Raw genomic sequence first — 14,070 nt, 5'->3', positions numbered from 1 at the left:
GGCTGGTATGAAAACTTTGGGGAAAAGGTTATGAGAGTGAGTCATACACTATCTGATCCCATTGGCTGAGACAGTCTGGAATGAAGGTGTGCGTCTCTGAATGTGAGAGAAGGAAGGCAAGAGAAGAAAACAGGAGACGAAGGGGAAGGCGGGGGGGGGCTGACTCTTGTTGGTTGCCATAGAAACATAGCCCAGTAGGTATCCACAGACACAATAGCCTGAGACAGCCATATATGGCAGTGACTTCCTGTGTGATGGCCTGCACTGGAGCTGACTGACGCCGAGCCCTCGCTGGAACCCTGAGTCAGGTCGTCCCAGTGTTTCGGCGCTGATAATTATTGGCCCACCGGCGTCTCGTCTGCTGCTCAACGCCACGAGGTGTTAGGGGATATCTGGTGACGTTTCTGCACACCGTCTCGTTTATTCCCGGAGACACTGTGTCGATGAGAAGTTCGCAGAATAATTAATAACACCGACAAACCCACCTCAATCACCTCTGCGCTTTTACATTTCATTCACGTTATTATCCGAGGAGACGGTATTTTCTCGCTTTAAGAGCACACAACGTCCAACACTCCTGGGTGCAGTTTGTTTTGAGTTTATGCTAATAATCAACAACAGTTGACTGTCTGTGCTTTTCCAAATAATGAGACTGAATAGAAAAGGGTAGAACGGCCCATCATGCATTTGTCAGGGAGGAATGATTTGCAATATTCAGATTCAAAACTACATCATAAATAATTGCTAATATTAACACACACATATATATATATATATACATACATTGAAAATAAAAACAACAACTTAACTTACCAAATGTACTGACTCATTGATGAATGTGATCTTGTCTGAGCTCACAGATTTTGAGATATTACGAAAAGCCATTTGCATTCATGCATCCCGTCAATGAATTAGAATATAATTCAGTTGACAGGAGCCTCCGACTATTAAAATCCGGTTAAGACGCCCCTGGATCCAATTAGAGGTCTGTGACAAATCTAAAAATAATTACCTCAAAATATTCCTGAGACATTACCCTCAGGAAAATATAATACACCAAGAGTCATAGTGACCTTTGGTTATGATATTCTAATGAGGTCATCTTGAGTGGACAGACTACCTGAGAACATGATGTTCCAGTACCCACTGTTACTAGCGGAGCCATAGTAATTATTATAAAAATGATAGTAAAAAAAAAGTCCGTACATTTTGATTTTGTTTTGTTTGCAATCAAAGTTTTGTAAAGGAGCAAATATTGCTGCGTACGCCATTTTTGTCTGGAATGCAGAGCTTTGTTTGCACCCAATCGACCTTTGGCAACCAAATCCAATCTGAACAGGGTAAAGGGTAAAATTCCAGGGGAGCAAAAATGTGATGTCACATTGACCTTTGACCTTACCATACAAAAACATCTCCATAATTTGTCTGTTTTGAATATAGAAGGGTTTCACAGTCTCACAGCTATTTACTGTGCTAGAAAACACAGTTTTATGAGGGATGATTCATTAGTAATGGTGAGTTTCCATCCTTGCCCCCAGAAATGCAACTGCCGCTACACCCAATACCCTTTTTTATGTCAGCTCTCTCCCACAAAATCAAAAGTATGATCTCCCGATGAGAAAAGCATGTCAATTTATTGAATTGTTAAACCAGCCAAACAAAAGAAAAACAACAAAAGCCAAAGGAAAAAAAAAAAATCATGAAATATAGATATCGTGACAGCGGCCTTGAGGGTTCATATTCATATCCATTCAACCAAAAACAGGCATTAATAATATTTCCAATCACATCTAATAATCAGGACCGGAGGAACCGGAGAGAGAGCAAGACAGGAAGACAGAGAGAGCATAAAAAAAAGGGTGCTGTCAGACACCACCTGGTGTCCCCCTGTTTGTCTGTGGCTGCGCTTTATTTTGGGCGATTGCGGCCGAGACCTCTGCACGCCGGAAGGGGAACGTGAAGGATGAACGACCACACCTGAGACAGATAACAGCTGTTTCATAATCACCAGATGGGAGCGAATACGATTTACGGCTCCTGTCAAAAGGAGACGTTCTGTCCGACGAGGAAACGCTGCAGAAAAAAAAAAAGTCTCACTTGTTTCTTGTATTATGTGCAAATCCAGTCACGCGTCACACAGTTATAAATCTTTGACAGATTTCCATGCATGCATTACAAACAAAAATGGAGTTTGTCAGTAAAATTGATAGTGCGTTATCAACGCAATCTGTGCGTGACGGGCGGAAAGAATAGAAATGTAAATCTCCTGTTTTTTTCCCTCCTTCCCAAGTAATGTTTTATTAAGACAAGAACAGCCCGTTTCTCATGAACACCAGCGTTCTGAGAAACGCTCTGAATAAATTCTGAGACAAGCTAATGACTAATCTATATATCTGGCTGCTTCCAACGACAGCGTCTTAAGCAGGTTCATTAGCGCTTAGAGGCACACGTATCATACATCTATTCATAAATAACAATGTCTTTTTCTAATAATGGCAAGTCATAATTAGTTGTTTTCCCGCTTTCCATCATTAAGTATGATAATAAGAAGAGAGGTAATTTTCTTTCCACTTGTATTTACAGTGTTAACGACAATGCTAATGGTTTTAAGGAAAACAGTCCAAACATACCCGGTGTCATTTGTCAGCTGGTTTCTGCTCAGGACACACGGCGAGCGCAGGATGCTGCAGTGAATGAATGAATGGATGAATAACTACCTAAGTAAGTCAAAAGACTAATATTATGTCAAAACAGAACCAACATTTGAATAGGGACCTTTCTGATAGTACATGTTCAGACAGAGGTGAGATGTTATTCAAAAGAGGTGAGATACTTGATGTGTCTGAGTTCAATATGCAAGAAAGTCCATAATGTGGGGCCTCTTTGTCAATAACTGGAACCGGTAAATAACCACCGGGGCCAGACCTTAAAGATTAAGACATTGAAATCAATACAAGATCTTACAGGGAGCCATTGTTTGTAGGTGAGCTGAGTACAGGTGTAATGTGATCATGCCTCTTTGTCCCGGTTATAAGTTGAATTAAGCCGAATCAGCTCTGGCAGGTACCCATAAAGTGCATTACAATAATCAAACAAAGGATAGACAAAAGCATACTTTCTTTTTGCGGATCACAAAAAGGGTGAAAAAAAATAGGGTGAAAAAAATGGCCTAATTTGGACAAACTCCCTGGCTGCAAGAGAAATCTCCTTTTTAAATTTTGGCTGATTGAAACAGTGGTTAAACTCAGGTTTACCCCGTGAATTGTTTCAAAAATGAGCAATGTTTGCTGACAAAGTAAGGTACGTTCGACTCGTTGTCGTTAGATTGAACAACATTTTGTGACATCCAGTTTAATATACCCGAAGACCGATATTTGATTCATCGGGCCACTAGATTCTCTAGATTTTAACTACATTTACAGACGGAAAACTTCAACATGAAGGTGACAAAATGTGTAATTTTTAAGTCATCTTGGAAAGTATGCAGAACAGAAATTGGATAAGATGTGAGCCTTGGGGAACCTCACGCGGAAACATAACCAATATGGACACATTCATTTTTCAACAGAGCCTCTGAAGTCTTAGCAGAATGTCAAAACAAATAAATCTCAGCAAAACAATTATCGATCACTCCCCTCTAATTGTCGCCGGTAGCTTATTAGTAACTTTAACAGTGAGTGTCTGAGTACTTTAAAAGTAAAACCCAATATATACTCACAGTAAATAGTAAATAGATGCAATTCTTATCTGCCAATCCTTAGTGCACCATGTAAGTAGTCTGAAATACAAATTTTGATCAATTGTTAGCATTCTTTACCAGGTATTAAAGGTAATTTGGTATTGCATTCACTCAGTTATGCACACCGGCTGGTTCCCGTGTGTCAGCCTGACATTATCAATGAAGCAGCTTCATTCTGCTGTAACTTCCCGACCCAGGTTGGATGCCGACGACGAAAAAGTCATTTGTACACAATATGAAGTACCCCTCCGAATCGCCATCTGTGTCTCCGGTCTCCGGAGATGCTTAATGTCGGCTAAAATGAACGGAGATCCGCAGAGAGCGTCAGCCGGCAAACCTCGTGTACTTTTTGACGAAGGGTAATTTCGTATGTTGACAGAGATGGTATGGTTATGTGTGAAGGGCGGCCAGTCGAATCGCACATTTTCACCAGAGGACCATTTCCCGTCTGCAATGTGTCAAATGTTTTAAATGAATTTCCTGCTCCATAGGGTATTATGATTTATCCATTTATTATCTGGATCGTTTGGACTTTCCCACAGGGTTTGCGGCGCGGCTCGAGCCAACGCTTAGCTGCTATTGGCAGAGGAATGGGGTGGGTGCCGCATGGATCTTACAGCTGTCAATCACAGAATCACATATACACACAAAAGCCTTTCACTTTCCTATTTCATAGTGAGACATTTAGAAAATCCTGTACGGTATTTTTTCCTCATGCAGACAGAGAGGGAACAGTGGTTAGTAGCACTTCCGCCTCACAAGAAGCGAGAAGGTCCCTGGTTCGATTCTGACAGCGAGCCTTTCTGTGCGGCGTCTGCATGGATTTCCTCTTGGTTTTACGCTTTCTTCCAAAAACACACAGTGTTTCTACTCAAAGGTGTGTTAGAAAGAGTGAATAGTTGTATGTCTCACCCCGAGTGCACGATAAAGATAATGAATGACTGAATGACAGAGCAAAAAGTACTTGAATTGTGGAAAATCCCAGCCTCTCCCCGTGAACACAACCACTACTTCACTACCACCTTGAATTCCTCTGGGTTCTCCAACCCCCCCATCCCAATAACAGAAAGCAAGTAGGAGACCCTAAATTGCCCAGATGACAGAACGAGAGGGTGAATGGTCGTTTGTCTCTATATGTGGTTCTGCAACCAACTGGGAGGGAGGGGTCCAAAGTGAACCCTAGCTCTTGTCCAGTGAAAACTGCAACCCCTGACTGCAGTGTATATAATGAATAGGTGAATGAATGGGATTAGTAGCAACGGTGCTACCGCTAGTTCTAGTCATTATCCACCCATTGTTCCATCCATCCATCCATCTTCTGCTGCTTGTTGGTCGTTGGGGGGTGCTGGAGCCTTTCCCAGCTGTCATCGTGCACGAGGCGGGGTACACCTTGCACGTGGGGCTGCAAGGTCAAATATATAGACAGGCGACCATTCATTCGGGGCAATTTTTACTCATTTTTTTCCAATTAAACTGCTGCATGTTTTTGGATCGCAGAAGGAAAACGGAAACCCAAGGACGCCCATGCGGACACGGGGAGAACATGCAAACTCCCACAGAAAGGTCCCTTTGTCAGAATCGAACCAGAGTCCTTCGTGGCGTGAGGCCAAAGCGCTAAACAGTGCATTACTGTGCCGCCCTCTAGGTATAATACTGTGGTTAATTCTTTCATAATTTAAACAGCTCTTGTCCTTGATGGGTGTGTGTGTGTGTGTGTGTGTGTGTGTGTGTGTGTGCGTAAGTGTGCGTGTGTGTGTGCAAAGTCTGTAGTCTGTCAATTCAATCACAGGGCCACATATGGAGACAAATGTAGTGGTTGTAATAGTATTGTAGTGTCGCAAGTCACGAATGTTGGGGTTTATGTTGATGCCTGTTTTCCGTGTGATTTCGGTGGTTGCTGGGAATTTTGTGGATGTGGTTTGGGGTGCAATGAATTCTGTTTTTTTTTACTTTATTGGGCGGGAACAGTTCGTTGTCTGTGGCCGACAACAACTATTGCTCATTTAACAGACGTTTTATCGTCACACTTGTTTTTCCCTGACTAAAACGCTACAGTATAAACAAAAAAAAATGTGGATCCATAGAATTTTGGTCATGCACAGAGAAGGGATAGTGAATCTATTGGTAGACGGATGCTGGAATTGGAGCTGCCGGGCAGGAGGTCTCGAGGATAACCAAAAGAGACGATTGATGGACGTATTGAGAGAGAATATGAAGTTAGTTGTTGTGAGAGAGAATAGGGTTTGATGGAGAAAGCGGATCCTTGAAGGGAAAAACCGAAAGACTAAGAAGAAAAAAAAAAATCTGCATTTATAAATCCAGATCTTTTTTTTTGGGCCAATTTCAGCTTTCTAGTTTGCCCATTCTTCACTCCAGCATGACGTAATTATTGGCTTAACATTTCAGCAGAATATGAAACGGACAAGTGAGTTTTCACTCCCTCTCTCCACCTCCCTCCTCCATCTCTCTCTCTCTCTCTTTCTCTTTCTCTGTGCGCGTCAGAGTGTGCGCAAACCTCGTCTCCGCCCCCCGGCGCGGCGCCGGTTCTCACCCCAGCGCCGCTCCGGCTCTCCCTCCCTTCATTCACCACTTTACTCGCAGCCGAGGAGGTGCGCTGCTTTTCTCCCATCTCCTCTCTGGGATTATCACTGTGCTCTCAAATATGCTGGAAGTTGAAGGTAGGAGATTTGGAAAACGCCACTTATTTTTATTTTTATTTTATTTATTTATTTTTTTTTTCCCGAACGGTATATTTGAGTGTGTGTGTGTGTGTCCCTACCCACCCTCCTCCTCCTCCCCCCCGCGGGACGCCGGGGTTCGGGCGGCCGTGTGCGGGTCGCCGCGGCCGGCGGGAGGCGCGGATGCTGGCTGTTGTGTAACTGGGAGGAGTAACCGTGATGCTGGATTTCATCAATGGAAACGCTCCGGTTCCGTTTTACATCCCCCACCGGCATCACTACTACCCTTTTTTTTTTGGTGGTTATTTTCGTTTTTTAAAAAAATTGAAAAATAGCAAATGAAAGAAATAATGATAATAATGATATAAATACGAAGCAATAGTATTCCCAGCTGCATAATGCAGATTCTGTGCTATTCCTGTCCTCTTGTTTGCTTTACCTCTCCTTGGCTTGAATTATTCACAAACTTCTTTGATCTCAGCCGGGGAATAAACATTAGACAGGGGAGGGGAAACCAAGTTCCCACTGGTTACCGCTCATCTTATGATGGGATGGAGGTCGGAGATATTGTTTCCACCGGCAGGTGTTTTTTTTTTCAACCCGACAGGCAGGGAGGGGAGGAAGATGGCAACGGTGATGTTAGAAATAATAATAATGGATCCATTTCACACTGAAATAAAGGAGGGGTGACGATGGATCGGCCCTGTAGATAATGAGGAGTCAGAGGAGCGAGGTGGACCTTCAGAGGGTCAGCTTCATTTTCTGAGGGTGACAAGGAAAAAATACAAAATTTTGTATTTTCGCCCTCTCCGATCTGAGGTCTTTCGGACAGTTGCTTGAAGACGATCCGTGTTTTCTGTAAGAGAAGGACAGGCTGGTGTTTCTTGCATGAGCACACACAGGATTGAGGGCTGATTCGTCTAATGAGCTCCAGCCGCCGGGGTTGTGCGGCCGGGACAGTCGAGCCACCCGAGGTCACAAGTGCACAAACTACAGGTCGTCCTGGTCGAACACAAGGACGGCGCTTTGCGCTTTTCCACTTCCGGCCCAGGTGTAACTAGCTTGTTATCCAAAAAGAGGTGTGACGCAACAGGATTTGTGCATCGGTCAAAAGCGAGTTTTTTTTCTTTTTTCTTTTTGGTTTTTCCTCTCACACCTCCTCTCACGATCCTCTACCTCATTCATGGACGTCGAGGGCGGAAAGCGTGGGCCGCTCCGAGACACCGGACAAATATAACCCCGCTAGATAACACGTGTTCGAGTTTGAAATATCGCCCAATTCAAACATCTCCGTCCCGTCTTCCCGTCTTCCCGCACCCTGACCCACGTGCCGCCTCTCTTTGTGCCCTCAGTGAACGGGACGCCGGCCAGTCAGCTGTCCACCCCTCACACGGGAAAATCTCCCAGCCCCTCTCCCAACAGCCCCGGTAGCCTCAGCCAACATCAGGTAAGAACTGTCTACACATGCACCGAGACGCACGCACACACACACACACACACACACACACACACACACACACACATAGTCACCGTAGCATTAGTCATAATAAACTTTTAACACTTCCCTTCTATGTTCTCAGGAAAAGGACAAAGCCGTCACTGAACATAGGCCGACTACATCTTAGAGTGGCTAGAATATGAAGAAACCACATTATGTCTCAGAGGGGGGGGTGTTGACCTTTCACCTCACACTGTGCTGCTTTGGGATTCTGAGAATTGTGTGTTAGGATCCTCCGATGTCACAAATCCTCTCCAGTGTTTATGGTTCTGAGGGCGATTCCTCCCTCCGAGATGACATTTCGTCCCGTAGAAATGAAAATCAGAGCATTTCGACTTGCGTCTCCAGAAAATCTCATCCGAGCACCCGAAAAAAAAAAAAAAAGTGTCATTTTGATCCACTTTCTGTCGCAGACAAAAGAGAAAAGGGATTTTAAGACGCAAAATTAACCGTGTACACTGTAAATCTTGTGATTTCCTCGTGTAGAAAAAAAATACAACTGTGACGAGAAGTAGCATGCAACTCAAATGGAAAACATTGCAACTCGGAGAGGCTTAGTTCACATAGTGTATGTTCATGTATGCGCACGTGCGTGTGTTTCAGATCAAAGTATTTGGTAATCAAGGCCTTCATGTGGATGATGGGAGCTTTTAATATCTTTCTCAATCCTAATCAGACCATGTTTCCACTCAACGGCTTTTTAATTTGTCGGCGCTCTAAGCCCGCCGCTGCTTTCGTTCCAGCTCGCTCCTAAGCAAACCCTCACGCGCTCAGATTATCCTCTGACATTTTCCAGACGCAACACTTTAACCTCCCGTATACTAACATACATCCTGAGTTGCACAACTTGAGTTTTGAAGCTGCCGTATGTGTGTGTGTGTGTGTGTGTGTGTGTTTGTGTGTGTAGCGCTTTCTGACCTGGCAGCAGCGAGGTAACTGTGATTCATCTTGTAATTATTTAGTAATTATTGGAACAGGTGGGAAAGGAAAGGCTAGCACGTGTTTGGAGTAAAGTCCCAGTTATAGGCCGTGCAGAAAATTGAATGTTTTTCCTACTGACCTCTGCGTACAAGCGTGTGTGTGTGTGTGTGGCTGCGTGTGAGAAAACCTATACGCTCAAATCGGCCTGCATAAAGAATGAACTCCTTGGGCTGCGGAGCAGCAGCCAAGGCTATATTTGTTCTCCAAGGGGAGTGAATGGATGACAGAGTTCGACCCTGAGGGATCTGAATGAAACTCGGATGAGGTTTTTTTTTTATTGACGTCTCGTGACGTTCTCGGCGTCGGGTCTTGACAACGGTAACGGGTTATTCGATCGTATACAAGGAAAGAACATGTCAATCCACGCCGTAATGAATCGCTGGCTTCATTGTTCGGGAATATGATTGAAAAGCGTCCAAACAGGCTATTTCGGAAAACAAAGACGTTTGAATTGTGTTTCGCACCGACGTGACAAAGCGAGAATTCTGTTTTTACATTGGCCATTTCATAGCCCGTTCAGCCCATCAATATAGGAAGAGTTTGCAATTTCTCATCATTGTTCCACAACATAACAAGTCCCAGTATTGACAATAGATGCTGCCATGTGAATTTGTCATTGTTGGCATTCATAATAATGCTAAGCTAACTAGTTAGAGGTTAGAGTCGGGCCCTAGCGGTCAGAGAAGAAGTTTATCTCTGCTGGGGTTATACTACTGGCATCACTGTAAACCCCCTCTACGGTCGGTTAAAACGATCCCGCTGCTCACTTTCTGCTGCTCCGCTTGTTCCTCTGAAATCAATTCCCCACAGTCCCAGAGAGAAACGGCAAGAAGTTTCAGAGGTGAGGGACAGCCGAGCAGACGTAATGAAAGAGAAGGGAAAAGAGCGTCGCCCTTTTCGCTCCGTATTAAACCGCGCTGCCCTTCCTTTTGCTCCCGTATACTTTTCTCATTAAAACATAAGCCTCCGCACATTAGCCACGTTCAACTATCCTGACCTCAGCGGCGGGGTGGTTAAATTCCAGTCTTACATGAACACGAGTCAAGTGTGTGTTTCTCGGAGGGAGAGATTATTCGAGCCTTTGACACCCCATACTAAGCCTGCGTCGGCTCGGCTGGGGAGAGGGGAGGACGCCTGGCAGCCCATTATCTCTTCTCTCCAGCCTGCAGCTTCACTGTCTTCAGCTATTTTACAATGTAACTCTCTCTTTTTTTTGGTTTGCCCCGCTAGCAATTCCCCTCTCTGTCCATTCCATCCATGACAGCTTCTAATTTTACTTCTACCCAATTTCAACACCCATTCTCACTCACCTATACCAGCTCTCCCCGCTAACATCCTCCCATAAGATGGTATTAATGTCACAGAGGCAGTCATATCCCCTCGTTTCTCTTCCGGACACGTTTTAATCTTCTTTCAGAGAAGAGCTCCAAGTTTCTCACGCACATCTATTTTCCTCTTGGCCTCTTCTGAACAAACACGCGTGATTTAGCGAAATTCAGACGGTAGTGGAGCAGGCCGGCCAACCATTTCAAATATATCCAATGGCTGGTAACTGCGGTCGTGTGTTTTTGTGAGGTCCAAAAGTAAGATGCACAATTTTACACGCCACGTGCAGATTTGGATCACTCTGGTTAAATGTTGTTGACAATCCATTACAGTTTTAATCCTCGTGCAATGTGTTACCCAGCCCTGCGTGCGTTACCGTCCGTGGATTTGCGAGCAGATACCTTCCAAACCCTCCCTCTTAAAAAGTTAGTTAGAACCGGCCCTGTTTTTTTTTTAAATGAGAATTGCAACTTTCGCATGTATCGGGCAATTTAATGTATTTGGCTCCACAAAAAACAAAGAACTGACACAGCAATGAAATCTACAAACCTATTTCCCTACGCAGCCACAGAGTCTGGGTGACCTACTCCTCGTTCACCCCGCTGGACCCTGCATTTAAACACTCAGAGGCACTTTACTGCCCGAAGTAGGTTGCTTGCACAGCTCGGACCATCACAACCTATTTCCTCAGGCGGAATATACAGACACAGTGTTGCACCATGGCTTTCGCCTCTCGCTGGCGGATAAAACTTCTACGGTGATGTATTGCACAGCCATGTGAATGTTCATCCAGGGAAAAAAAAAAAAAAAAAAAAAAAAACAACTTGCAGACACGAAATCCCCATTTGCACACCAGCTGAGGACAGTAGCTCGATGCACACTTGCATGTTCTACGCAGTTGGCACATGCTTGAATGACCCATATTCATTTAAACGTCATAACAGTGTGCATTCATGACATGAGTCTATTCCCCTGCTATTCTGAACTACACCTCTACCATACTGGCTTAATATTTTAAATTAACCCGGCGCACGCGTTGATTTTTTTGTTTTCCCGTTGTCTGTCCTGTCTTCAGTCCGAAGCGCACTCGGATATATTTCATGAGCTGGCAAGGTCACTACTACCCAGTCAGAATGAGTCATTAGTACACGCAGAGGTGGCAGGAAGGATTGAAGGCCGTGCGAACAGAAGGTCTGTGTTACCAGTCAGGTAGCCTGATTGTGTGTGTGAACGTATGATTAATTGATAATTGATTGGCAGCAGTTGTGTGTGTCATCTCCATCCTCCCCTCGGTATTGAGTAATTTATGTCTATCATCCTTTGAATTGCATGCCTCACTCATTATTCGTCATCCATGTTTTGTGTTGGGGGATTCGCGACATTTTCTGTTTGTGTGTGTGTGTGTGTTTGGGGGTGGGTGGGTGAGAGAGAGAAAGGAGGCAGACTAATTAAGAAATAAAAGTGTGTATTATGAACCTGTTGATTATTGTTTCATCAGATCCATGTGAGTGTGTTGTTACATAAGGCTGTATTTGTTATTTGGTTGAATTATATTTATTATTTCATGTTGTGTTAAAGTCATTAGATGTCTCACTCGATTTTTTTTTGTTTTGTTTTGTTTTTTTTGGGGGTTGCTTTACCTGCCAAAAAGACTGGTGGCGGCACAAAGGGAAACCACAGATGTCAGTCCCACACAACTCACTGCTCATTCAAAGAGAAAACAAAAAGCTCTGAGGGGAAATAATCCCAGGAGACATTATTTCACAATGGTATTTACCAGCGGGCTGGGCAGTATATCAATATATGTATCAAATATCATTGTTTCTAATCACGAAAGACCTTAAACTTCAACAAAAAATGGTCCAAAAATGAGCTAGAAATGAATCAAAAAGAACACAAGATTACCTAAAACACAAGCAGAAATTAGCCCTTAATTGACGATTAAGTAGCTATAATTCAGACAAAAAAATTGGTTAAAGGCACAGGATCAATCCGCTGTCACAAAAAAAAAAAAATCAACAATTTTTTGTAATAATTATAGTTGAAAAAGATCAATTCAGTGATGCTGTGCGTTTTAAGGACAGCGTAATTACACTTGGTGAGGGCGAACTGATATATATCTGTAAGAAAACTGGCTTGTTTGTTATCTTTGTAACGCTGACCAGCCCTAAACCATATCATTTCCTTTAATATTTTAATGTCTTATCACACGCCGCATAATTGAATGATATATAAATATATAACTTGTGTTTTTGTTGCTCTCACGGCCAAAGCATCCACATCCTGTGGTTTCCCCACGTGAGGCTGCCAGCTCCTCTTGGCCCAGTCATTTCTGTTTGTATTGTCTTTGCTGGATGTAATCATTTCCATTTGTTAATGACATCATTAAATTTATTGTCATTTCATTTTCAATCTGTGTTCCTTTTTTTTAATTTTTTTTTCGCTCTAATTTCATATCCAAGGCGCGGCTCCATCGTCATACAGAGAAATTAAAAACACACACATTTGTCTCCATCCATCCTCCCATCTCCCACCCTCTTTTTTTTTTTTTCGATTTTTCTTTTTTCTCAAAACAATTCATCTCGTTCGTGTGACTTCCCGGTATTTCAGATGTGATCGGGAAAAACATTACTGCGTTCGGCTGGCAGAACAGAAAGACAGAGCTGTGTCTCTTCGGAAGAGACTCTAATCAATATTACATCCTGTCTCGTCTAGACAGCCAAATAATAGCAGAAAAACAACAACAACATGATCTCCTGCACCGTCTGTTCCTGTTGCAGAGAAGAAACTTGGGACAAAATGAAGTATCTCATTTCTATTAAGCCATATTACATCCTCACCACCACCAAAGTCAACACTAATAATTCCCGCCTTTGCTGGATATTGCTCGGCGGTGAGTGACAGGCGGTGCTGCTGGGGAGGAGGTTCAGCTCTCCAGCCCAGCGAGACAAAGAAACAAGGCTTTAGAAATCCAGCAGAGGCGGCGAGGACAAGCCTAGCATTGTCCTTAAGTTGGTTATGTAAATGTGTCGTGCGTCTTTTTTTTCACACGGCCACTTCCCCTTCATTTATTTTTTTAATAATTCCTTACGCTTCTTCCACGTATATCCGTTTTTAGACACGTGTCGGGTCAGCGGCGGACTTCCTGTTTAATTCATCCTCATCCGCTGATCAGTATTCAGGCGTGGAACGTTGCCCTCGCGACTCTTAAGAGCAGCGGCTCCGGCGGCGACGTAAAAAAAAAAAGGGCTCTCGGCAGTGCGACTCACAGAGACGCAGGTACTCTGTGTTTTCATTTCTAAAGCTGGCGAGCCAAACAACAGGTTACCTTCTCCCCTTCTTTGCAAATCGAGTGATCGATATCTGTAAGACCAAGTTTCTCGCCCTGTGTTTGTTCTCCCTCCTCTCTCTCCTTTTCTTTCTGTCACTCCAAATGCTTGGCTGTTGTTCACACAGACACACTGTTCGGAAAAGGTTGAACCCACTTCCCAGCCCGCAGACAGGAAATGGCCATATATAGGCTTCTGTGTCCACACTGGATGTCTCATAAGCTGCCTTTCTCCTCTCCGAGCAGTTTCCATAGCAACTGCATTTTGTTTCCATCTGTGGCAGGAAAAGAGAGGCCAAGGGAGATAGGAGTTCAATAGGAGAAAGTGAGTAGAGGATGGAGCTTGATGTGCGATAAGGGTATGAGGGAGGTGCACGCACAAACAAGGAAATAACAGAGCGGAAGAAGAGAATGTGTGGATTTTGTGGAGGGTCATCAGCTTTCCGCTTATTAAACAGGATTTTTTTGTTGTTGTTGTTGTTCCAGGAAGGAAGAGTATGGGACTTAGAAAGAAAATAAT

The 14,070-nt window shown here is 43.7% G+C and overlaps 1 protein-coding gene across 4 annotated transcripts in view; it reads left to right on the top strand.

Moving 5' to 3' along the window:
- dclk1a (doublecortin-like kinase 1a) overlaps positions 1 to 14,070 on the top strand; it is a 51,997-nt gene that overhangs the window by 26,005 nt on the left and 11,922 nt on the right. For all 4 annotated transcript variants that reach the window (XM_086176777.1, XM_086176774.1, XM_086176776.1 and 1 more), the window contains one exon: positions 7,770 to 7,864. In XM_086176777.1, coding sequence (XP_086032903.1) covers positions 7,770 to 7,864 — 95 coding nt within the window. The remainder of the gene's footprint in view (positions 1 to 7,769; positions 7,865 to 14,070) is intronic.

The sequence above is a fragment of the Fistularia commersonii genome, chromosome 29 (assembly GCF_037954325.1).
Source record: "Fistularia commersonii isolate RoL2024-O1a breed Wild chromosome 29, RoL_Fcom_v1.0, whole genome shotgun sequence".
NCBI lineage: Eukaryota > Metazoa > Chordata > Actinopteri > Syngnathiformes > Fistulariidae > Fistularia > Fistularia commersonii.
Note: the sequence above shows the minus strand (reverse complement) of the source record. Positions and strands in the feature narration are given on the sequence as shown.